General features: G+C 40.7%; 1 protein-coding gene across 1 annotated transcript in view; it reads right to left on the bottom strand.

Annotated features, from left to right (window-relative positions):
- Positions 1-24,648, bottom strand: part of itga11a (integrin, alpha 11a) — a 42,747-nt gene extending 18,099 nt beyond the window's left edge. Inside the window, exons 1-12 of the mRNA XM_061068245.1 lie at positions 24,600-24,648; positions 16,481-16,595; positions 7,509-7,621; positions 6,958-7,046; positions 6,571-6,685; positions 6,308-6,435; positions 6,042-6,190; positions 5,800-5,944; positions 5,074-5,239; positions 4,395-4,465; positions 2,059-2,203; positions 1,071-1,219 (exon numbers count right to left, since the gene is read on the bottom strand). Coding sequence (XP_060924228.1) covers positions 1,071-1,219; positions 2,059-2,203; positions 4,395-4,465; positions 5,074-5,239; positions 5,800-5,944; positions 6,042-6,190; positions 6,308-6,435; positions 6,571-6,685; positions 6,958-7,046; positions 7,509-7,621; positions 16,481-16,595; positions 24,600-24,648 — 1,434 coding nt within the window. The remainder of the gene's footprint in view (positions 1-1,070; positions 1,220-2,058; positions 2,204-4,394; positions 4,466-5,073; positions 5,240-5,799; positions 5,945-6,041; positions 6,191-6,307; positions 6,436-6,570; positions 6,686-6,957; positions 7,047-7,508; positions 7,622-16,480; positions 16,596-24,599) is intronic.
- Between the last annotated feature and the right edge of the window lie 2,528 nt (positions 24,649-27,176).

The raw sequence follows: 27,176 nt of genomic DNA, 5'->3' as shown, positions 1-27,176 counted from the left end.
TTTCAACTTGATGTGACAACTGTGATTGTGGGATTACAACAGATGATTTGCTGCACCGTATTAAAACCCACATGTTCACACATTAAAAACGATAAAACACCAATTAACCAAATCACATCTATCAAGCAGTCGACACTGATGAACAAAGAGCAAATTTGTTGCCATGTCAACTCACAGCATCAGTGCAGTGTGTCATGTTTATGTCATTTGGACTCCTGTGATGGAGAGCAGTCATTTTATTGAGCTTAAATTTCTACATCAAAGTTCTGGTGGTTAGTAGCTGTATCCGTTGAAAAATACTTCCCTGTCATGATCTTTTTCATTCTGGTCCTTTTGTCTGAATTAATATACTCATGAAGTGAAAGAAATGTGATGCTTTCCAAAGTTAAAAACATTTGATATCCTGAGGACCAACGTATTAAAAAGAAATACAGAGAAAGAGGAGATGTTTTCCAAAATTCGGCTTCAGTAGTGTCTGACGCTGATCACACTCATTTGTAATCCTGGGTTTTATGCACATTATGTAAGGTTATGAAAAAATGCTTTACTGGTTGTTTTTCTTTCTTCCCTTAAAAAGGTAATTTAACTCTCTTCACTATAACTTAAGTGCCTAGCCCACAGCAGGGAGCTACATAAATTAATATCTGTCCAACTTTTTAATGATGTATGGGTTGGTTTTTCTTTATCTAAATATTGTAAGTTGCTGTAATTTTAAAATGTTAACAAATACATTTAAAGCCACTAAATATAGAATTCAATTCTGATGTAGTATCAATGGACAGTGGCAGGCAGGCAGCAGTGTATATTGTTAATAGGCTTAAACCCGCTCACAGACTCCAGCAGCATTGTCTATTTCTTTTTTGTCAAAACATTCTCATGACATGAAGTTAATTTCTAGGATGTTGAAATCACATAATAATCATCTACATAAGACTATAATAACCAACTAATCTTTAGCAGCGGCAGTAAAAATGGGTTTCAAAACATGTCTTCATGGACTGTGGCCTTCTTCCAAAGCGTACAGCTGGTGAACCTTCATCATATCATAAGTAGGGGGACAGGTACAGTACCTGCTGGCCTTTGAGGGAGTGCAGGATGGTCAGGTTGCCAGAGTTCTTGAGAGTGAAGATGATGACTTTGCCCGTGTGGTTGAATCGTGGAGCTCCGGCTACGAGTAGACGACCATGTTTGGCTGACACCACAGACGTCACGGTGTAACCTGGTGACATAAAACACAACCCTGTGAGATACACTTGGTTTGAGAGATTCATCTTTCTCACTCTTGACAAATCAACGCATGTAGGATATTGCTTTTTATGTAAGTAATTCTATTTTTAAATCTAGACTATCTCTTACTTCTATTGGCTATGGATTGTTTGATGGTTAAACTATTAATAAGAATCCCTGGCACGACACCTTGTTGCCCTGTTTGAGTGATGGGCGTGACCTTTAAAGTTGAATTTCCAAGTAGTGATTCCAAGGGGAAACTGTGAAATGTTACAGATTGAGTAGTTAAAACTCATTAAGCTGCCTTCAGCGACGCAGAAGTGGCTCCTCTGGTTTAACAAATTTCTTTTTCTTCTGTTTTGTCTTTTCCCACCGAAAATTCCACTTTCTGCCTGTGTACTTTTCCGCTTCATTTCCCATCTTCATACCTCTTTTTTTCCCCCAGCTTTGACTCTCTCCCTGCCTGTCCCGAAACTATGCTTCCACCTCATATTACTATTGAGTCTAGAATGGCTTCCATTGGCAGCCTGGTGAATATGCTCACACACAAACCACTGATGGTAAAACCAGAGGTCTGCGGTGGTGGAGTGAGATGGGGTCGGATGTGATGGGAAGCACCGGAGCAACGGGTACACTTCAGAGATGGAGATGGGTTTGCAGCTCGGGCGGTTGGTGCTAAACCACAGCTCTTCTATGAGGGCAACCATACATCCCAAAGAAGGATTCAAACCAAAAACTAAAGGCTGATGACTTAGCGAGCAAATTAACAAGGGGTAACTCAATGACAAAATAACAACATTGTCCTCTCCAGTTGTTTTGGTTGTCACTTACCCAAGTAGGCACCATGGTTCTTGAGCTCTTCAGGGAACTCCTCTGCGTAGGAGGACTTGGGAGGGACCACCTTCCCCTGACGGGTTTCTTTCAGCACCGCTCCGTTCCAGTCATAAGCCCCAACAGCACCCACCACAATCCCATCCTGTAGGTGAGAAGAGGGGTCGTGCATTTTAATATTTCAAGTCAAAGGATGGGTCATTGCATCAGCTACAACAGAATTCTGTCCCTCAAGGACGTGATAATGCCTTTTTACAATAATCTTACAATTTGTTCCCAAAGCAAGCTACTGCTTGAAAGCTAGGCTGAATACTGACCACTGCATTAAATGTTATACATGCACATTTCGGAAAAGCGTGGGGTCTTTGACGAGTGGCGAGCTATAGCTAGCTACAGACGAGTGTGCTTCTCCAGCTGCCCTTGACTCAGCTTCCACTGTCCTGAGATCACTTATGATAATACCCAGATTATTATACTCATGACGCACATGGAAACTGGGCAAAATTGCATTTCTTCTCTTTGGTTCTAAATTTCCTCTGAAGTGTTAACAGTAACCCGTAGCAAATGACACTGATTTATCCCTTAAAATTGGTATAATATGCCTTAATAATCACATCCGTCAGCATTTGGAATGACTTTGAGTCAAGGTATACTTTAAAAAGTTATGGGTAATTAGGGATATATCTCCCACAGCACATAATATCTACTTCAATCACAAACATATTCACAGTTTTAGTCTTAGTGCAGTTAAAAAAGTTCCAGTTGAATATTTTCCCACAACAAACCAAAGTCAAAGTGAACAAAAAAAAACAATCAAATCTACCTTAACATCTAAAATCAAACAAAAACCTTTGTGTTTTTAAACAATAATCCAACAAAGCAAACAAACCAGCCAGTGCAATTTGTTGCAGACACGAGAGGAAACAGAGGAAGGATTCTGTGTATTCCACGGTTCACCATACTCTCTATCACTGACAATATAATTATAGGGTTCTTCTGCTTAATGAGCTAAAGATTTTTTTTTCTTGCCAAGCACAATATGCCAACGACACATTTTCCAGTGTTAAAGCACATGCACGAAGGCTTGTGATTTCCTTCCTGAAAGACGGAATTGTGTGCTCACCACGCTCGCACTACGTCACGGCTGCGTTATGCCAGTGTGGTTATATGTTCTGGTCAGACTGGTCTCCATGGCAAATGAATGAAAACTCAAAACAGTTCAGCCTTATAAATCAGTGACCTATTTCTGCTGCAGTGGCTGCATGTATGGACATGTGCTCTGCTTTGGTTAGTATGTCAACTTTTGATTTTACCGGGGGAGCCCAGACTTGTGGTTAAACATAATTATAAAGAATTGCATAGAGGGTATGCACAATTTATACCAGTTCCAAAAACAACTTATGTATGTTCTTCATTATGGTCGATACTGGAATCAATTTGCAAACAAACAAAAGGTTTATTCTGCAAACAATGAACTTTAAGATTTGAACATACACAAAAAACTGCTTCGTTTGCAGATGCATGAAACGTCTGGATCTTATATGACATAAGCAGCCCTCAGAGTTGGCACTTATCTTATTCAGAAAAACCATCTGGACTTTTAGGACTGTTTCCTCCTTTAAGGCCCTGACATTCCTTCCAAGGAACTTATCTTACTCTTGACGCTGCAGGTCGATGTTGTCGAGCATCTCTGGAATCTGACCTTGGGGACTGAATTTCCAACCAGTCCTACCACCCAGTGGCATATTCTGCTTTCTGCTTTATTTATATTTCATGATAGATAGAATATATTTGTTTCACCCTCAATAAATCACACTGTCAATGGGAAACGGAAAACGAAAGGATTTCCATTAGCAGACATCTGGAAAGAGCTACAAAGTGAGGAATGGTAATCGATGAATTGGAATGAACAGCAGGAACAGAAGAGAGGAGCCTTTTCTTCTTCCTCCAGCTGTGTCTCCTTGAAAGCAGCCCACCTGCATCTGTCTGCTCTGAGATACGTTCAAATATCTCCAGGAAAGACAAAAGACACATTCTGAAGCAAGACTGTCTCAACCTGGTCCGAGCTTCTCACTAATATGTCTCCCTGGGGAACAAGCGGTTTCTCATTTAACATCAGTGCACAGTTGAAGTGGAAAAAGGCCCGTCTCTTCTGTCAGGGGCTCCTAAATCAGGATTACCTAATCCTCTGGGGCCACACAGCAGGAACCTCAGGGGGGACGGGAGAGTGATAAATAGCAAGTTGCGGGAGGAAGCCATGATGCACCAGAAATTGAGACAATGTGTGGTGTCTATAGATGGGATGAGGTGACGTGGAAGCGAAAGTCAAGACTCACCTCAACGTTGTGTGCGGAAAATCCAGCCTGAGCCATCTGGAGGCCAAACGCTGTCCCGTTCTTACTGGTTCCTGTGTAAACAAATCAGGCTTCAGGAGTTTTGAACCACAGCGGCAGCAGAGAAACCTAATCTTCCTACCACAATTATATTCTAAGAAGAATGGCATTGAAATCCCATGGAGGGTATGTTTAGCATTATTGAGTTTTCTGAGATATTTTAAGGCAAAAGTTGGAACACGCTTAATTTTTAGGGTTCACCACTGGGGCTGCAACAAATAATAAGTTTCGTAATCAGTTCATATTTAATCTGATTATCATCTAGCCTCTTAAATGTCAGATATTATGAGAAAATGTCCATTATAATAACCCAAAGCCCAAAGTGATCATTTAAACAACCAGCAGTCCAAACCCTAAGTGCATTGAGTTTACAAAGATAAAAAAAAGAGAAGAAGTCACATTAGAAAACCATTTTTTGTAATTTTTCCTTGATAAATAACTTTATAAATTGTTCAAATGGTTGTAGATAAGGTTTCTGTCAAACAGCTCATTGATTGATAAGCTTATCTCTGTTTGATGTTTGTTCGATCCCATAGACAATCACTGTATCCTAGGGTTAAAGTAAAAAATATGAAGTACAGTGAGAACAACTTCATGCAGGGAAATTAATTTCTTGCCAAACCTTCCAAGCTGAAGATGCGTTCTCCAAGAGCATCCACAATGTCCTTCAGTGCTGACTCGTCCGTCACATTAAAGAAGTGTTTGTCGTCTGGGTCGCTGGCGATGTACTTGATTTCACTGAGGAAGGCCTCCGGGTTTATTCCTCTACGGTTGTAATAGCCGAGGACCTGTGAGAACAACGATGAGCTGTGATATTTTGCATGAGGTTTCTTTAGTGCCATCCAATCTAATACAATCACATTTTAATAGCTCAATAACAGGTTATTATTAGCTCTCTCTCAGAAGGTTTCAGAAAAGTTTGACATTTTACACCCATGCCAGTGCTTTCACCAACGCCAGCGGGTTTTCAACCAAACGACTTTAGAGCTTCAGTTCAGATGTCTCTGCCCAGCTGAGCCACTGGATGGAAACAAGTCTGCCATCAGTTGTAGCAGCAGTCGCTCAAACCAGAAACCATCTGGTCTGGAGGATATCATTTGCACCTTTAACTGCTCTTCAAGTGAGATTATGCTTGGAGCTCTTGGAGGGCTCCCAGTGTCTTTGGCTCTGTTTTAAACTCAGCTCTTAAAAGACTTGCTTTAACTGAACTCCATGAGGTCATCACATTAATGTTTACAGTGTTTTAATACTTGCATGGGACATTTTATTTGACATGAGAAAACCAAGTGAAAAACCAATAAAGTGTAAGCCCTCTAAGCCAGGTGAAGAGTAGGTTTGGCAGACTCACAGCGATGGCATAACGTGTGATTCCGTCCTTCTCGCTGTCCTCGATGGCCTGCTGGAGATCTGGACTGTCGTGGGACTCTCCGTCAGTTATGACTATCATCACCTTCTTGGCACCGCGTCGACCTCCATGTTTGAAAGCTTGTGAGCTGTGTGGACACATTTGGATTTGTTCAGTGCAATGAGTTACAGGATGGAGGAGCAGTGAAGTAGAGCTGCTCATGTGAACAATAGGAGATACTGTACCGTGCTGTGTTGATGCCAAGTGCCGTGTTGGTCTCCTCGCCCCCCCGCTGGTCGATGCTTCGTGCTCTTTTCACCACTTCCTCAACTGACTTGTAGTCGCTGAGTTTGAATTCGTGAACGACCTTCTCACCGTACTGAACGACTCCGACCTGACTCCAGGAAACAACACATATAAATCAGAGTCAATATTTCAATAAATCCAACGAGGAGCTTTGCCAATATACAATATCGTATCTACTTTAAGTTTTCCTTCGTTTCTTACGCACCTGTATTTGACCTGGTCCAATATAAAACTTCTGAAGGATGTTGATGAGAAAAGCCTGCACTTCATACCAGGGGTAGATGGAGTTTGAGCCGTCCAGAACAATTACTATGTCCATATAGGTCTCACATCCTGAAAAACGTTTTAAAGATGAGACTTGCAGCTGAGATTCAACATGGAGAAAACCAGATGCTCATAAATGAATAAATAAGCCTCTGCTGTGACGAATCAATCTTTGTAAAACAGAAAAGACACTTTAAATCTTACTCTGAAAGGCAGGCGCGATCGTTCTGGAGAACTTGAAGCTCGCATTGACTCGGGAGCAAATGCCTGTGCTGTAGTAGGAGCTGCCGCACTCGTAGGACCACAGCGGCCCACAGGCCTGAAACATAAAGGAAAGCATTTAGGCAGGCAACATTACTGACCTCAGCATATTACAAAAAGTTATGTTCAAGCTCTCAGACAACTTCCGCAAGGAGGTCGGCTGTTTGAAAACCATGTAATCAAAAGACAATCTTGTGGGATAGTCCTTTTTTCCCCAAATTGACCATTGCTATTTCATCGAATGCGTCCATAATTACTCTAAGATTCTGCTGCAACAGGCCATTAGTCTGTTATATCTCAAAGAGAAAGTTTTAAACCCGCTCTCACCACGAAGCTGTTGTCCTTGGCGTTAGATGTGAGCGTCATCCCCAGCCTCATCTTGTCTTTGCGCTCCGATACGTTGGTCAGAGATATCCTTCCTTGAGGGAAAATGAATCTCACTCAGATGCTCTTCGATACACAGACTCATGCACACGTAAATACATGCACCGTCCTCCAGAGAGCAAACACAAGTTCCACCATCTGGAACTTTGGTTTGTTATTGCTGTCTGGGCAGCCAAGCCAGTGTCTACATCCTCAGGTCTAAACGTTTACTTCACAAAACTTCATGTGCCTACCTTAGCAGCACAACACATGTGCAACCCATATGAAGAAGCATGCGGTGGGATGTGTGGCATCACCCACATGTGGAAATATACATAAACCATTTAAAAATAATTGTAAAACGTGGAATGATAGGTATGGTCACAACACTTATATGTCTCACACATGCCACCGTGCTGTTTACTGGAAAAAGGAACATGCTGACACATCTACAACACACATGCAAACACATCCTCAGCACATTCATCATTGGCAGAGTTTTGTTTGTGGTACTATACCTAAGTTGAGCTTGGAGCAACCGTTGCCATTGGTTCTTTTGCTCAGTGAACATTTATACACATCCCCTGTCTGGTAAGGGCCATTCATTTCATACGGGGCTCCCACTAATAACCTGCAAAGAAAACAAAAATACAGAACTGAGAATCACTTCAAAATAATGTCAGTAATAAAGTTTGCTTTAATAAAAGGAGGCAGTTGTTTATTTATCATCTATAAACAGTTGAATAGTGATGATAGAGCCAGACTGAAACCTTCCTTTGTTCCATTTAAGAGCAGTAAGTCTTTGCCCGGGAGCTAATTCTCTGAGGGAATAGGAGTGTGACTGTTGACACCAGTAACCCAGACAAAACACATGGGCCAACCAGGAAGATCTGAAACCTTTATTTATCCAAAGGAGGATAACAACACATGTTTAATAATGTCTAGTAGCACTAGACTTCACTGTCATAAACATTTCCACACAGTCAGACCCAGTAGCTGACCAGTACAACCACTCATCTGATCCCACCCTATTTCTTAAGCTTAATCAGCAGAATGTGGAATCACATATATGTCCCATAATCATACACTTTTTACCTGTTTTAATGTTGTGGCTGATTGGTCAGGTTGTGTGCTAGTATTACATATGTACAATGATGGTATTTTAAAGATAATTGGGGTCATTAAGCAGAGAAAGTTGGGAGGACATGTAGCAAAGAGCCGGTTTAAAACCTGCAGCTGCTGCAGGAGGACATGAGGCCACACTTAGACCACGCTGTTTGGGGCCCCAAGCAAAGTATGATCATCATACTATAATTATTATTACCAAAACTTGCTTTGTCATATTTCTACCATTTCCTCTATTTTAAGCTTCAATCTGCTGTGACATCGACACCGGATCAGAGGTCTCCTCCAAGAACTGCTGATTCAAAATACAGAAGACAGAAAACTGCTGCTGGACAGAAGCTACAATGATCTTCACATTGGGACCACAGAGAGAAATCCCATTTAAACTGAAACATAATCAGAGGAGTTATAAACCACGATGGGATTTAAATTTCCTCCAATATCACTGCTGAGTGCTGGACATTCCTTTCACATGACACAGTGGAGTCAGTCCAGCACTTAACGGTGGGGTTCCTGTGCAGGGCAGTGAGGTCTTATAAATGTCCCTCAAAGCTTTTAGGGAACTTAAGGTGATGGGGACTCTAAAGTTGTCTGGTGCATCTTCTTCAGGACTGATGGATGGTATAAAGGCCTTAAAGGGAACCGTAACTCACATGTATAACAGAGATAATAAATCTTTGAGTTATTTACATGAAACACAAAGCTGCTACTTTCATAACTGACATTATCCTTAGGTTCAGTTATTTGAATCGATTATTTGTTGACCATCTGAAGTCTTAAGATTAGATTGTTTACCAATTCAACTCTGTACTATCACAAGATGTAAAGTCCAACTGCCTTAGGTGTTAACATACAGTATCTCAGCAGATAACGTGACACAGTTGTTTGTCTCTCTAGTGTAATTCAAGAATTCAATGGCTAGTTGTTGGCCGTTCTAGACTAATCACATTCTTGGCAACGCTTCAGTAAACACAGCAGGTCAACCAGGAATTTAAACAACACTGGTGTCCAAGTGAAACTCCCTGGGAAGGCAGCGAGCAAAGGAACAACTCCCAGGTCAGTTGTGACCCAAAGGAAAGACACTCAACACTGCTTTGTTGTAAAAGCAGATCACGGGCAAACCTCCTGCGTGGCCCTCTAGGGTCAGAGCCTTCCAAATAAAGAGAGACAGATCTTTAAATTGAGGAGTTTTATTTCCGACTCGTGGTCCCTGCAGTTTCTTAACTGCTCCAATGTCCTTAACAATTACTTCTTTTAAATATTTAGCTGGAAAAGTCTGTAGATTATGTCTTCTATTGAGAGGTTAGCATGACAAAACTGGATATGATTTCAGAGTAAAGGGTGATCCAGGGGTTGTAATGTACAAAGTAGGCTCAGAGACAAGTGGCATTCTACTTTAATTTACTGACACAACAACAGATAAGAGTTGACTGTCAGCCAGACGAGAGGAGTTCCTTCTATATCTAAAACAGAAATTGTTTTCTTTTGCAAATGAGTCTCAAGAGCTCAGGCTGAAAAGACATTTAGGCCTTGTACTCAACAAAAGCATTAAAACGTCAAAGTGGACCATCGTTTTACTCACTTTGCAACTAAGGTCGAGAACCATCTGTATTTGTGAATTTCCTTTAGCTCAGCTGGACATATAACGCAAAGGTATATTCAGGACACATTCATAGAATCCTACCAGCAATGACGTAACTTTACGGCAGCCTTTGAGGTCAAGAGGAAATGTTGTTGAAACAGTCCATCACGTCACATCAAAGAGCAACTCATATGGAAGTGGGCCTCAGTGTTATTGCTCCTGAAGCCAACTCTTAAAGTCTCACAGACACTGGAAGTCATTTTCACCGCAATTTGCTCCAGCAGAGTAAAGAGTAGTTCCATAACTATCAATAATATCATGATTATTACTGCAGTTACTGCTATCCGTTGGCAAGAGGACGCTGCGGCAGGAGTTCAGGTCAGGATACCTTGATGAAAAGGAACCATTGTTCCCTTTGACCTGGACTCCTGCCTCGGTACCTCCGGAATTTCACCAGAAGCTGTTTAAACGATCATGTTCCAGAGCTGATTTGGGTCGAATGCTGAAAGAAATTACTTGACCCAACATGAATACATTGACCATTTTTACCATTGGTTACCAGTGTTGAGGATTTTGGGGGTTTGAGGAAGCGCCATCCCCAAGCCCAGGCTGTCATTAATGTTGTATTGTTTTTCATATTTGGAAGGAGATGTATACGCTATAAAACCACATCCTCGTCACAAACACAAAGTGTGCTACTGCAATGTTGTGCTTGCTCATCACATTCCATTCGTCTGACTTAATGGAAATATTTTTTATTGTCCATGCAGCCACAGATTCAAGCCAATTGTATGGTCACATAGTTATTTTTCCAAAAATATGAATTAATGTGCCTGTTTTACTTGAGTTGTACTATGTCATAGGTTTATTAGAAGAGGTTTACAAGCACTCATTGACCCACAAAGCCTTTTAATGGTTCTCAGCTGGAATGTCAAGCTCTCTATATTTTATTTTAAGTAATATTTTAAGTTATGGCAGTTGGTGGGTCCATCACATTCATTAGATTGAATAAATACGGTAATGGTCCCTGCTGACTTTATCCCCTTAATTGAATGTACTGTCATCAAACATTCAAGTTGAGCTCAGTAAAAATGATCAGGTAAACATTTTAATATGTACAATAGTTTGATCAATAACCAAGTGCTGTACCTGCAAAACTGCAAGGTGGCAATATCACAGTCCTTAGCTATACATTATGTTTCTGCCACTAGCACGCTAACATTTCAAACTAAGATAGTGAGAATGGTAACCATCAAACCTAAAGTTAGCACAACCACACCCTAACCCCCTTGACATTGAGAGTGTGCACAGAGCTGCAATCATACTTTAGACTGTTGATCCCCTTTTTTATTGTGTAATCTTGTTTTCATTTTTTCTAAGCTCCATAACAAGCATCTCTTTGTATCTTGAATACTCGCGTAGACGTTACAATAACACAACTGTTGTGTCTCAACTCAAGTTAGATAGATCAAGTTTCGTTTTCCCAACGATCTCAGTAGGTGTAAAAACACTTTTCTTTGTAGCTCCACACACAGGCCAAATAAAGGGAAACACTATTTAACGCAAGTGGTGAAAGACTTCACTGAATCCCAGTAGTCCTTCGTGGCGGGCAACTTATAACTGAGGGAAAGAGCAAAGGTCAAGTCTCCACTGAGAAGAATCGAAAAATAAACAGTGGAAATAGAAAGTGGGAGTATCACGCAGGTCCGTGTGTCCCATCAAGTTGAAAGGCCCGAGCTATTTGCCCATTGGAAGTGATGTGGCCTCTTCCCAGCTCCCCACAGAGTCTGCTTTGCCCTCGCAGAGTGTTTAGAGCACCTCATCGCTGCCTGGACACGTGAGGAAATCATACATTCTTGACACAGTGACCTTTCCTGAGCTTGACGGCCCCATCGGCAGCCACAGATAGAAGCTGTCAACAGTCCTCTCAACATCTAGAAATCTAAATAACTAAATATTTTACAATCTTAGGACTCAGGCAAGCTTTCTTTTCCACACTGTTTTAATATTGCAGATTTACGAAAGCTCTTGTAATACTAGAGTCAGCAAATACTATTTTTCTTCCCTACTTTTCCTGATAGAAATCCTTTTCGCTGCGTGCCTGCCTTACATGAAGAACGGGTCATATATTCGTATAATTCTTATTTTTTACTTTTTGTTATACAGAGTCACTTTCCATCTGTGATCCTGTTCCTATCCAAACAGAGCCGAGGGGTTTTGAGAAATCAGAGAATTCTGGAAAAATTGACAGTGCTGAAGGTTGGCACAGATTCTCACAGGCAGCGTTGGTACAAATTTAAATACTCTTGAAAGCTCAATTGAGGTGAAAGGAAGAGTGGAGGTTAGAAAGTAAAAACATCGATGGTCAGTGGCAACAAAGAGTGTTTTCTTCAGTTTATAGTAGAATTGAAAAACAGTTTATCTAACAGGCTAATCCAAGTGTGTTCCAGTTTCTCTTGTGGTGTTTTCCCTACTTTCCTTTGTGTCTCTTGCCTCCCCCCCCCCCCCCCCATCTATTTATCTCTGTGTACAAGAGAATTCACATTTCCAGTGAACACAATTAGTCAGCCCTTCAGATAAACACACAAAACCAGACAATCAGCGAGAAAACCCCCCTGAAGTGCTGACACTTGGCGAGCACATGTCTCGCTGCAGAGTTGTTGTCTGTAACTTCAAAGTTGGATTTTTCATTGACTCGAAACAGAAAAAGACCAAATTCTGTCCTTGTGTGCAGAAATATCTGCTTTATCAGCACTTTTAGGTTGAAAGAAACATGTAATGTAGTTAATTAAAGTTACATTCATCACTGTCTGTGTCCCAGACACAACTCCACAACAAAGACCCACTGATCTGGTAGTGATGGAAAATAACCATCTCTGTTCTGTGTATTGCATTCTTCTACTACAATTCATCTCATTTTTACTGCACACATTTGTTATCCAGAAATAGTGACTAACTAAAATGCAATTCGAATGCAGAAACCAGGGCCCTTTGATAAAATGGTTCTAACTGTTAAACAAATGCTCTCATTCTTTATATGAGGTAACAATATCCTGAACAACAGGACGATTGACTTAGTCAGAATTGACTGTTAGAAATTCAGTGGGAGTAAAATAAAGAAACACAAAAAAATTTAAATTGATAATGTGTTATTTTCCCATGGATCCCCAGATGCTGGGACATTCCTTCGTCCTGCTGTGAACTGTCTGACTATGCACACTCCCACAGACACACACACAAACATACAGGCTTGCTTGATTATGCGAATGCAGCTGTGTGTTCACACACCCAGACCTGAAGCATCCTGCTGCACTGCACTGTACAGACCTGAAGTCAGCTGGGTGAGTAAGTTGTCTAGCGAGCAGACAGACGAGTCATCACCCAAGTTTAAAAAACAGTGGGAGACTCAGCACTGTAGATCGCAGAAGGTTGGGCTAGGGCAGTATATTGTATTGCACCAATATAGAAATATAATTTCTATTACTTATGAAAAATGTGAATTTATAGACGACATTTGAGCACCTAATAAAGATGCCAAGCTCCTGGTCCCTATAGCTCCATTTGGCAGTTTGCTGTATGCACGATCTGTGCTCCACTATTCTTCCACTGCGGAAGTTTTCACCTCCTTCTCAGACATTTACTTCAGTTCAGGCCGTGTCTCTGGTGACCTTTGTTCCACACATGTCAGCCTCATCAGACCTTTTCAGTTCAAGTAGAGGTTGGCCGACAGCTCGGAATGGTAAAGAAGTTGGATTTGACATGACCAGTGTCGCTGTCATGTGGGACCTTCGACTTCTGTGGGTTGGTATCTTCTGCTAGTTTGAAACTTCACACTTCATATATGTTGTTGTTGTCCCCTCTAGTTCACAAAGGAAATGCCTTTGCATTCCTTAGCCATGAATCTATTCCTCAATGGATAGTCAAAATTACAAGAGAAGACTAAAAATGAACCATGTGGTCTTTAGACCTCAATTCTTCTGACTTCCCAGACCTGTGAGTGGCTCCTACTGAAGAACCAAATCTTTAACAACAGTATTCATGAATTTAAATATCTAGAAAGACTTAAGTTACTGTGCATTTATTCTTGTTCACGTTTTGCAACTAAATCACAAGCATTTCTGGGGGATTACTTTCAGCTGTAGAGTATTTATGACGGCAGGATGGTGTTTCTTCTGTGGCCTCATTCATTTACCACAGATCCTGTGTTCATTATAATGAAGAAACATCACTGACTCTAACAGTGTGGCTGCTTTAATAGTTTCTCAACATCTTTGGCACAGACTGTTGGTTTTTTCCCTTTAAGCATCAGAACCTTAACCCTAAAACTCAAAGCTTCAGCTCAGCCACACAACTGTTTTTAATGACTCTGGATGATTAGAGCTAGTCTATGGTGGTACTATATGGAGGGAATGTATGAAGTCACGAAACCCTGAGTGCCAATACGACTGATTACACGTCAACAAGTCATCCCAACCAAACAGGTGCTTTGAAATAAACAGAAGAGCTGGAGCTATAATCAAACTAAAGGTGTGTGGAGGCTTTAAACCTAAAATTACCCTGTGAGGAAATTACACTTTCCAAACATGTGTCACTCTCATGGTTAAAGGCTCAAACTGGGCCTCACAAAGGAATGAAGTCCAGACTGCATCAACACACACACACACACACACACACACACACGAGTTTTTCTAGCTTTTCGGTCACCTGGCATTTTATCGACGAGCAGAATAGACTTCTTTCACTGCCAAGCTAAATATCCCAAAGCATCGTTATGTGAATCCAATACTCTCTCTCTTCCACGTCCACACACACATACACACTAGGCCTCATGTCTTGCTCCAGGGTGATGGATAACTTGCCAATAGAATAGTAAAAATAATCAGCACAGAATGTTATTTACTGCATATAAATAGGTTTCATTATGTTTAACCATACAGCACTCGATGTAAAGCGTTTGTTAGAATGTCCACATTTTCCTGTTGGCTATATTTAGAAGGTTTATGCATTTCTCTAAGGACAATGTAGAATGGAGAGGCACCACCGGGCATATTTGTCTTGTCAAAGTTAAACTACCAGTCACAAGGTGGTGGGGTTCAGTGCTTGCAAAGTTTACTTGTATGTAATTGATTGCCTAAGGCAGCAGTAAGTGTGTTTACAAAGCATAGACTGTAATATAAAGATGGACCACGCGTCTCCACTTTCTCCCACTATCCAAAAATCAAGCCAGAATATCCACGTTACTAATGCAGCCATCTTGCTTATTTGGAGGTAGAGTCCAAATACAGGCCTACGTCTGATCGTCATATCATATTCAGTTCATATATTCAGTTTATGGTATGAATAAGTAAAGGTCTGATCATTATTTAATTCAACTTGCAGGATATAAACAAAGTTGAGTGTTGGAAGGACACAGGATGTTTTGCATCAACCTCCATCCTTAAATGAAGGTACTCAGAAGACCACTTCACTATTTACACAACAACAGGAAGCAATTTGCCAGGAATTTGTAAATAAAAGTTGTTTTTAACATTTAAAGAAACAGCCAAAGCCAAAATATACTTAATGAAGCCAGTCTGCATGCCACATTAAAATAAATATAAATATATAGACAGAACTAATGATTTAAACACACACACTCTCACACTCACACGCACAGCACAGCAGCAGTGCTTGAACTCTGTCAAAGTACAGTGCTCCCAACCAGACATATTGGGGAAGCCAGAAACAAATTTTGGCCCCAGCTCGGTGCCAGTTGGCATAATAATAACGTGCGTCAGGAGTCCTCTTGTGCTATGAGGTAAGATGATGAATGTGAGGTATCCTGCTCAGGACTATACAGTTTTTTTCTGCGAGCACAAATTACAGTAGGAAACTTTGCACATCACAGGAGAGACACAATAGATCTTTCCGGGGATAAATGGAGACATCCTATCGTCTCGCAGCCAAGTCAGTCTCTCAGCACTACACCTTGTCAGCACGTGTTTTACAGTCGTAATGCACTTGCTCACTGATGTAAACTCTGGCAGACTCCCAGAAACTCAAATAAATATGCATCACAATAAGACATACAGATGTTTTAGGCCATAAAACACAGATGATAAAAGTTGACACTTCACTTCAAGTACTTGTGGAGTTGGAAGCTGGAATTCGGTCAATACAGCAGTTTTTCCAGTTGCTGGAAAACTGAAAGGTCTATTAGTCGCTGACACATAATTGGCCCGATGAGCTCACTTGAAGTCGGAGGAATAGTTTGCGATCACAGAAATTAATGTTGAATTTATTTGATCCAGGATGAATTGGGAGATTGCTAACAGTGAGGGATTTTCAAAACAACTCAATTGCTTGACTTTAAAGAATGGAACATTTTCCAAATTAATTCAAATTAATTAGTTTTTATAGAAATCAGACATCCATCAGGAATTAATTTACAGATTTACAGCAGCAATGGAAGGGAACTAAGCCTTGAAAGTTCATGCTGTCTGCACAAAGAAGTATTTGAACAAATTGTTACTGCATAATTGATCCATTGTTTTGAACATTGTACACATTTGGTGCTCCTGCAACTTAATATTCTAAAAACTATACTTATAACAACACTTTTCTTACAACTAGTTTTCTCTGCTATTTGTCCGTCAGCAAGATTACACAACTACTACAAGAAAACTACTTCATTGAAACTTGGTGGCAGGATGGGACATGGGCAAACATAAATTCAGCTTCAAATCATTATTAACCTTCAATATTTATCAAAGCAGCAGTGTGTAAATAATTGGAGTCTCTTACCACTTTTCTCCTCCAGCCCCCACATGCTGCTGCACAGTGTATCCAAACTGGGCTTGTTTAGGGCCTTTAATTATCCTGTGTTTCTTCACGTCAATATTGAAGCAGTCATGGAATCCTTGAAGAAAAGAAAAGACAAGTTTTCATCAGCACGGAAAGAAGAGCTTCACATTCCTAATTGTAATGCCAGGTTCAGTAGTTCTACAGTATTAGTATGATCTGTATACAACATCTAGTTCTCACTAGCAGGTGGTGTATCTGAGCTTGTTTTATGGATGTTTGTACTAAAAGAAACACAAATTACATCAACACTGATTAGACATGAGCATTTGGCTCAAGTGAACCAAATAGCGGCAAGTCCTCCTCACTCAACCCTGAACATATCCCGACCGTGTCCCGTGTCTGTTTGTCCTCCTGCGGCAGTTTAAACACCGACTTCCCACAGAGGAAACAGAAATTAATTGTGTGAGCAGAGCAGCTGTGTTGTTGTCACATTTGACTGATATTCTTCCATCAGACATTTGCGGAGCCAGAGTGGTTTTGGTTAAGCAGCATAGTATGAAAATGACTAATCTTCTGGCATGACTCATCACAACATACACATGCTAGAAGTCTACAACAGAGATGACGGATCTGTTCTTTACGCTTTAAAGGTGAGGCAGCTGCAGGAGCTGCAGGACGTATGAAGAAATTAGAAAAACCCTACACTATGGCTACTTTAACGCCTGAAGTTTGGTCCAAGGAACACACCAATTCAGGTTCAGGTCTCTGTAACATTGTAATTTGATTCAGTTATCCTGCAAGCTGCTTCTTCTTCTTCCTCTTTTATTATTTAATGCTGTCGAGGTTTCCTACAATTGCTCTGAAAGTCTGAACTATAAAAAATAAATAAAAACGACCCATGTCTCAGTTGGAGCTAATTTTTGTTCCGTTGATCCGTACACCTGCTGTTTTGGTTCTGACTGAACTGAATAGTCTAGAGGTCTGGACCAAACAAAGTAGAAACAAAGTGAAAGTGCCCTATATCAGAGGCTAATATTTTTCCATTTCAATAATGAGATCATTAAAGAGACCCAGCAAAGAGTTCTGTGTTGTTGTTGGAATTGAGAACGGGTGAAGTTTAACTTGACCTGTGGACAAAGGGTACAAAGTATAAGCTAATATCGGACCTGATCAAAACATCTGTTCTCCTAATTGTGTTCTTAACCTTAAATCTTACCAGCAGTGAAAGTCTGCTTTCAATTAAAATACCAGTCAGAGAAGGTATTTGTCAGACTTTGCATGACACCAAGTCCCCCCATTGTGGCAGGGACAGCTTCATTTGGCTTTAAATTTCCATGACAACATGAAGACTGTGCGAGGACATGGAGGTGATAGGATTTACTTTTTGGCAGAGGAGAAGACGGAAAATGTGTAATCGTCTGCCACTCTCCTCTTCTCCTATCCATCTCTCTCCGTTCATCTGTCTTAAGCTTAATCCCCTGCTGATCCTCCGTTTTCACCAGTTTCCAGACTAACAGTAAAATGTCAGTTGATTGGCGTCATTGATGTTTCAGCTCCTGTTAGGTCAGTGATCATGTTGATCTCCACGCTAGAGCTCAATGAGCCTTTAAATCCCTGAATATACCAACTCAGATTTCGGGAAAGATGTTTGAAGGACAGGAACGGATGAGGGGAAAGTGAAGTATACTTTATTGTGGGTTGACCTGTTAAAGTTGGAGACTATTGAGTGAAAAAGTGTTTTCTCACAGTTTGAGCTGCACAGCTGAACTCAGAGCACAGGGGCCTCTGCTTTTAACCACCACCAGACCCCCCACTGCTGGACATATTCATTCCATCGCTAAAAGTCCCCGCTCACAGCTCACTCCCCATCTGTTAGGCTCCGAGGTCATGTCAAACCCTGTGAGCCCTTTTTTTTCCACTGCGAGGGGAATAACAGTTTAACACAAGGTGAGTGACTGCTTGACACAGTTAGAAACCATCTAATTCAATTTAGCTCACAACAAAGCACAGATGGGCTCAAATCAAAGAGCCAGGTTGTCATGATGAGAGAAGTGAAGTGTCGTGCAGGTTGTAACACTGCTCCAGGATCAGGGCAGAAGCAGCGGTTGGTTCATATGAGTATTAGTGTCTCCTGTCCGGGTGTCCTCCCTCCACACTCCAGCTGACCTGAGCTCACTTTACACTTTAATAATAAACAGTAACACCAACTCTAATCACATGTTATTAGGACCTGAACAGAACGGAAGTTTACTTTGTGTTTGTTTGATTCGCTCCAGAGTTTATGAGGCACATATTGTACAATGAAATATCTTTAACTGAAGCAATATTGAATCAAAACAGAAGTCTAATCAAGACCTTGTGAAACGGAATCAGATTTGATTTGGGAAATCTGTGGCGAGACCCTATATACAGTCTATGGGCGAGACCCTGCCCCAGTTAAGAAATCACCAATGCATATGGGAACTGTCAAGAAAAGGTATAATGGGGTATTATTGGGGTGCCAAAAGGAGCAGTGAAAAATTGAAGGTGCACGTAAATTATGTGCTGGTGCATCTAAATAAAAGGTTTGACATACCAGTGCAACGAATGTTAGGAGTTACTCTGGAGCCCTGTTATATATCATATATAGTACGTATAATATGTCATGGATTTATTACCTTTGGAAAGCTCTGCTAATAGCGTTTCTCCTCCTCCTACAGCTATAGCTGAGCTACTTGCACTCTGCACCCACAATGTTGATATTAAAATCAAGTAAAAATGTCCTGGTTAGGAATTGAATGATGAGCGTATGGTTGGATGGATTGAAAGGGAAAATGGATCACAGCCTATTTGGGGGGAAAGGCTACACAAGAGAGAAAGTGGTAAATAACTGATGATAAATATTTGTGTCATCTACCAGATTTGCACAATTTACTGTTTAAACTTCTCTAGGGCAATTGCTGAGGTCATAAAAACTGCAGAACCAACTTCAATATCTTATGGTTCACTTTTACATTTTGTTGGGTTGTATTATAACATTATAATGTGTATTTCTAAGGATTAAAATGATTAAAATTTGATTATGTTATGAACATATCCCATGTTATGATCAGTCATGGTTCAAAATACAATGTAGAGCTGAACTCAGAACAATTATGTTGCATAGAAGATAAGATGAATTTGTTTGGGTGTGTAGTTGCTTCTATTTGACTTGTGCAGCTGTACACTCTCAGAAAAATCGTCATTTAACAAAAATGCAACATCGTCAACATTCCTCAGATAGGGACTATTTAGGAGAGTTAACAGATTGTGTAAACAGAGAGCAAACCAAGCATTTTCTCCTGCTGTTCTTCAGCAACTTTCCATGGATTGTGGACTGAAACAGAGAGTTTTCAGGCTGCAGGCACCATCCACACAACTGTGCCACAATGTTACCACAGGACATTAGTGAGTGAAGTGACAGCCACAGAGTGAAGGAGTCATTCATCTTTGACTGCCATGTGTCCAGGAGTATATCACACCTTGATTGACACAAACCACAGAGCGTTTGTTCTGTTTCATGAAAACCTCCATTAAACTAAATAGGCATCTCTGCCATGCAGGGACTTCATGTAAATATTGACACATGCTCCACTTTGCTCATTTCCTGTAGAATGAATGGATCACATGTTCAATGGGTCTTTCATCTTGCCACCAGACTTCTTCCTAAAGTTTCTGTTTGTCTAGTAAACATGAAAGCGGTGGCTGAAATATAGATGGTTGGGAGCAGATAGGTGTACAAAAAAAAATAAAAATAACAGTAGGTGACTATTTTACAAATGGAGGGTAGTGAGCTGTATCTGCCTGGCATCCATTGCTGTTCAACTGGAGCCACGTAAATATCCCAGTATAGAAGCTGATTTAATGCTAGGATGACTTCTAAGTGTGCACGATAAATTTCCCAAGATGCGATCTCAGAAAAGCTGAAGCCTGGCCAAGAAATGAGCAAAGGCTAAGACGGGCACAGGGGAAAGTGTCCGGGTGGAAAAAGCATGAGAATGGAGGTGATCCAGTTTCCATTTCTACTAATGTAGCAGAGCAATTTAATATTCCCAGTAATATCAGCAGCTTCTAACGCAGTGTTGGATTCCTGCTGAGTTTCCTGTGTACCGGCTTCCATGCCCAGATAAATAAACCTCAGGCCGGTGGCTGCCGGTGTGACCCACATTAGGCCCGCTGCTGCCTCTGGATCAACATCAAGCTGCAGGAGCTCCACCACAGACACACTGACAGAGAGCAGCCCTGGGGGGGTATTGTGCAAACTGCTGGCTTGGACCAGTCCTCGTATCAGAAATGCATAATGGAGTAATTTCAGAAGATTATACATTGTGAGATGGTTTGGATTTATGAAAAACACACTTCTTTACAGCTCTTTAGTCTGTTTATCTTCAGTTCTGGTATGTGATTCTGAAGACGTTGCATTATGACGGCATCTGGCCCGTGTTACACAGCCGGTGGCGCAACTTTCTAACAAATATGATAACAGAGTCCCCACGTGAAGCGAACCTCAAGCGCCACAGAATGTACTGTCCGTTGATTCATTCTGACTTTCCATTACAGCGGTTTCTCTCTGGAAAGATCCGTCACAGTGGGCAATATACTTTCAAACATTTTGGCACATTATATCGGTGTTACCCCACGCCAGTGCAAATACTCAGAGGAGCACAGGGTATCTAAAACCAGATGTTCCCAATACACAACAGCCAACTGGGCACTGGTTAACAATCAACAAACGCACCTCCAGGGGAATGAAACCACATCTCTGAGGCAGCTTAATGGAGGATGTAAACCACCAGCTATCACACACAGCTCCATGCCAGTGTCAAGACCTTTGCATAGTTAATGAGTGGTGAGCTTGTTATTTCATGATGTGGATTTATTTAGGTGGTGGAGGATTCATTTCTTTTGACCAGTGATATATTAACTGTGGTCCTGAAACTTTTAACAGCCTTCAAATATAAAGGCTGCAAAACTAAATTACTCTTGATTAATGATCAGATATTTTCCCAACGATCTGACATTAATTCAAACAATAAATCTTTATCGTAATGAAACATTTTAACTTTAACTACTACTTGGATATCGGTTGCTTCCATATTAAAAGTCAGTAAATGCTGATCATTTACTGTATATAAAGATGGAGGACATGGAAGCTCCCCAAAAGTGAAGCCCCCTGGTGGCAGGCTGCACTATAGGTCATAAATCCCACCTCCTCTATGTTAAAGGGACTCTTACCTTTGTTGCATTTGAGAATTACAGCACATTCAAATCATCCCGCCTTCCTCCAATGCCCCACCCCCTCGTTCCCATCCGCGGTGTTTTTTTGAAGAAACTTTATTTACAAGCAGACTTACAATTACTGCCTCCGCGCACGCACGAGAGTTTTTGTTTACCAAAGCAATGGATTCGGTAAGTTATATACATTTACATTCACATGCCTTGATGACGCGGGCCCGAATGCGCCACAAGAAGCAGACGGAAAACCTGCATGTCCATGCAGCAAACAGACAGGTCTGTCGGCCAATAAGGTCCTTCGGTCCGAAGAATTTTATTGGTTGAAGTTTTCACTAAATATTATGAGAGTGAAATAATTGTTTGTTTTTACTCCTGGTGGGTCTGTCTTGCATTTTAGAGTGTCATTACCTTATTAATACCAATTTAACCTTATCCAAAAAAAGTGTAAAAATGCAACAAAGGTAAGAGTCCCTTTAAGCTATGGGACAGGAACCAAACTAAAGTCAAAATACATAAAGATGTTTTCTGTAAGTTAAGGTAGTACTTATCCCACTTTTGTTTAAGTGTTCTTTTTATGGTAAGTTTGCTTTCAATTAGTTAAAAACGAAAACAAATGGAACGAAACATCATGATTGACAGCTGATTCTTAAAGGGTTAAGCACGTGTGTTACGACTGGACATTGATACAGTTGCTCCATCACACAATTTTGTGTAGACACTGGCTCCAAATGACCAAGATCTATGATTCTAACAGATGGGACTCACTTTTAAAAATAGATCTGGACACAGAGATGAAAAAAAGGCACCTGACACAGCACAAACATCTGCCATCATTTAAAAAGAATACGACAGATGAGACAAATAAAAAATATGATATTATGAAAGGACAGAATGTTTGACGTTTTGCTTTGGAGTTTATCTGGCCCCTAGAGGCAAAAAGCAGCAAATGCAGCTCGTAGTAGACAGATAAATATGATGCACAGTTGGCAACAATGAGTCAGATATAAATACTAGGGCTCTCTTCATTTAGCTTTGTGCCACGGTATCAAATGACTCAGTGGTGAAACAGAGAGGATGATGAAACAAAAAGACTTTCCACTGGGAAGTGGCCATGATGTAAGTGGGACCATTCATTTGACTCTTACTCATTGGGGAACAATGGATTTGGCCTCTACATTAACTATCACAACACTTTATAAAGTTTTATTTGTTTAATCAATCCAGTCAGATGGTGGCTTACTGTAACTTTTGACTAATGGACCATGGGTTTTGTATTTCAAGGGGACTCCAGTAATGGCTATTTCATATGAAGGTTAGGGTTAGGGTCAGTTCACCCCCCCCCTCCCCCCTGTATTGAGTAACTATGTTAAGTGTCTATGAGAAATTCACATCAGTAAAATCCCTTTAATATACTGCAGGAACAGTGCTTATGAGGACATGTCTGATTAATGTATGGAAAAGGGCAGCGTTATATCATGGATAAATAAGAATAATAGGCTATATTTACATGTCAAAAGGTATTTTTGGCAGGAGAAGCTCTCCAGCTGTTTCCACCTCATATAGATGAGCTATAGGACATGGTTCTACTCACACTTATCAGGAATGGGATCATTGGTCCAGAAGTCCCAGGATTTCACTCAAACAACAGATTTAAATGCAACCTCCCCCTTGTGTGCCTGCCAAAAACATCTCCCACCACAGCCAGAATCAAATCTTCTCTCCGCAGACTCCAGCTTCAAGGTCAGTGTCTCCCTCACTGTGGCATCGGGCCAAAAGTGAGTTCCAACAAATTCCAAAATCAAACCAAATATTTACATTACAGATTTCCTTTCCCCCCACGCCTTTTATTTACCGAACCAAATTCAGGATTAATGAAATACCACTTATAAAAAGATCGCAGCCTTATGATGAGCCTTGGGCATTACCTCGGGATGATGGAGCTTAATGGAAAAGGAGCGAATAATGCTTTCGAAAAAATCTGGAAAACATAATGTTCATATGCAGCCATAATGACAATGTGCGCACCGCATTTTATGGAAATGTTGGCCAACACACTGTAATGCATTTAAACTTTGTGGTTACAGTTAACAGCTTCACAGTTTAAAACTCGACCCTATAGAGAATTTGGCTGTAGCGCGAAACCAGCTACTTCACTTTGTTACTGAATTTTCAATGTGTGAAATGCATTAGGTTTGATATTATATTTATATTATATATATTTGCACATGCACTGAATACTTGATTCAGAATTTTGCCTCTCTCTCCCTTTCTCTCATGCAGACGACTTGTCACTGCTATAGTGATTTCACTAGTAATTGAACACAGCACTGGCTCCGCACCAATTACTGTCCAGTTGCTGGAAAGTTGTGGGTGAACAGATATTATCACATTTCACTGTAGAGAATATTTGAGGGACAGCACCTCTGTAGAGCTGAGGGTGACAACACATCCTTCAGTCTAGAGCTCTGCCTTCCTGGCTCTTCATCATGATGCTGGATCAGGATGTCAAATTAAGGTGACATTAACTGGACAGCCATCATTTCACTTCTCACTCTATTACTGTGACTTAAAGTGCAGAATATTTTTGCATGTTCAACTTTCAAATACAAAGTAGTTCAGTGTCACTTCTTCTCACTTTTTCCCTCTAGCTATTTGTGTCAAGCTTTGAAAAACCAACAAAGTTTCCTGTGTCTGTTGGCACTGGTCAGAGTATAATTAACAGTTATTGCGGCTTTATAATACTTTCCAGAGAGGGAAAGACAGTCAGATTCATACATCAGCACAACACAATCAAAGCAAAGCCAAACACACATATACACACAGTCACTTAAACAATAACACACATACATAAACACCTTTCACTCACCTAACTGCTGGCTGCAGATCCAGAGCAGGATGAAGCAGTAGTACTCCATATGTTTGCCGGTGCAAGCGTGCATGTGCATGTGTGTGTGAAAGTGTGTGTGTGTGTGCGTGTGTGAGTGTGAACTGCTGTGAATGTGTATGTGGTGGGCTGAGGCAGAGAGACCCAGTGGAGGGCAGAGTTAAAGATCCCACTCTGATTGACTCCCAGTCTAAGTTAAAGCGCTGCCTATATCTTGTGGAAGTAGGAGGGGACTGTAGAAGAAGAAGGAGGTCCAGTGTGACACAGCAGGCAGGAACCCTCTCATCTCCCACACACTCATTCAACCCGGACTGACTGGGGGAACACTCTCAAAGGGGTCATATCTGGTTTAACTTTCTTGTTTTTAAATACGTGAACCTGTGTTTATGTGGAACAAATTAAATCAGAATGAAGCGGAGCTGTAAAGAGCTGATTTTATGAAATGCATGAGGTAACTATGGGGTTGATTGAATGAGAAGGGAATAGTGAACCGACAACTATAAATGCCATTAAAGGGCAAATAAAGAGGCAAACAGATGCATATCATCAATCACATTTTTATGAAAGGGTATTTAGAAATGTCCAAATTAAAAAAACATACAGTAGCACCACCGACCCCTTTACTAATAACAGACCTTACATGTCTCGTGTCAGACTCGAGCTATGCACCGCGAATGCTGTCATCATGGCACAACCACGAGCTAACCAGTGTATTAACAGCGGAACGCAGATTGTGGGGTTTGCATGTTACCTCATACCATTGGAATTCAACCATCCAGTCCTAACGACACAATGTATAATGATCCCGGTTATGTAAAAAGACAACGTTTGTGTACATTAGGTTTACCGAAGTCCATTTTGTGGTCACCTGGTAGATCTCCAGTTCACCACTTAACTATTGAATGTAACAGAAAAAGAAAAGCCTAATTGGCACTTTGGTTTGGATAAAGGTTTTTTTGGAGGGGACTATATTTGAGTACACCAACACCTGTGCTTACATAAAACCCATTTATGTTTCCACAGAAATGTTGGGATGTTACACCAAAGCAATGTTGTTACGTAGGTGGCAGAGACAAAGTCGTGATATTTATGACAATTTAATAAACTTAATTATTTGAGGTGTATTGCATTGATATAAGTTCTTGAAAAATAACTACATCATTCCTAGTATTGTTGTAACCGTCATATTATCAAGGTTGTATATGTTATTTTAAGTAGGTTTCAGTTGGTGAAACATCCTGATTGACTTCTGATGCTCACTCACGGTTGGACAAGGATGTCTATCGAAAGAATCCTGATACTGCAGATCCACTCAGGGGTCACTACTTCACAGGCTGGTTCCAAATTATGTCAAAAGCATTTTTTGGCTTCATATTGAGACATATTGTCCATCTTTAGAGTGTGTTTGTATCAGGAAACTACAATAGGTGTCCAACATTTCTTCTTGAGTGCTGCATATACAGTATTCAGCAGCAGACACAGGGTTAAGCAGTCCATGTTAAACTGAAGTGCCTGTGAAACTCATCATCACTGAGTTTGTCCGATTCGCGATCTGATATCCATCCTGTGAGCAACTCTCTATCAGAAAATCGTTCAAAATAACAAATATACCTCCTTGGTTCTAGCAGTCACTTCCTCTTAGTTTGCAGTCACAGTCCCTTCTTCTTTTCAACACAGCTCAACCGCACATCACAAAACATCCAGTGCTTGTGCTTTAATGACTTAGCATCAATCAAACTTTAAAAATAAAAGAAAAACAAGCCTTGCATTGATTAAAGGAAATTAAAAGCTCACTGGATTGATTTCCTCTATCACTTCTCCTCAGTCAATTACCCCCAACTATGTTCTTTTTCAAGTCAGGAAATAAAGCCCCATGCCTTCTGCTGGTCCCTGAAAATGTCTACATTGCACTGCTGAGGTAAATATCAACGAACAAGGAAAGTACTTTGAAGCAGAGTAAGTGAAATTCCACGCTCAAGTACATTGCAAATGTTTGCATTTGACATTAAGACTTTCTCTTTGTCCCTAACCATAAAAAAAACAACACAACACTTGCATTACATTGTTTTGTAGCAATAGTAGGTCTACAGGATATACAAGGAAACATTATGACAACGCAGTAATTTCAAGCACAGTAACAAGATAGGACAACAAAGCAATGTTTTATAAGGCAGCATTCCTTGCCCATCAAACTCTATTGAAATAAAGCACATGAATTGCAGGGGAAACTAAGAAGTTATTGGGCTTTGGCAGTCGTTATAACATACAGGAATTCTCCAGAAACATGAAAAGCTTCATAAGAAGAATTGTTTTAGCCAGTATTGTGGGTACATACTCATGGCTGAAGAATCTCCCACTGTCAGCTTGTAAGACAGATGATAGATCAGAGAGGAACCTACAATTAGGATGAAGGTCTGGTGCTCTGGATCAAGGCAGTGGGCCAGGGTATAAGGAGTTAGGCTCTTTTGGTTTGATTTTTCAAGGCCAATGCTTTGCTGCTAACCAAAATTGCCATGTAGATTATTTAACTCACTGTCAATGAGGGGGGACGAGTGTTAG

Source organism: Limanda limanda, chromosome 3 (genome assembly GCF_963576545.1).
Source record: "Limanda limanda chromosome 3, fLimLim1.1, whole genome shotgun sequence".
NCBI lineage: Eukaryota > Metazoa > Chordata > Actinopteri > Pleuronectiformes > Pleuronectidae > Limanda > Limanda limanda.
The sequence above is the reverse complement of the archived record's forward strand: the minus strand, read 5'-3'. Positions and strand labels throughout refer to the sequence as shown.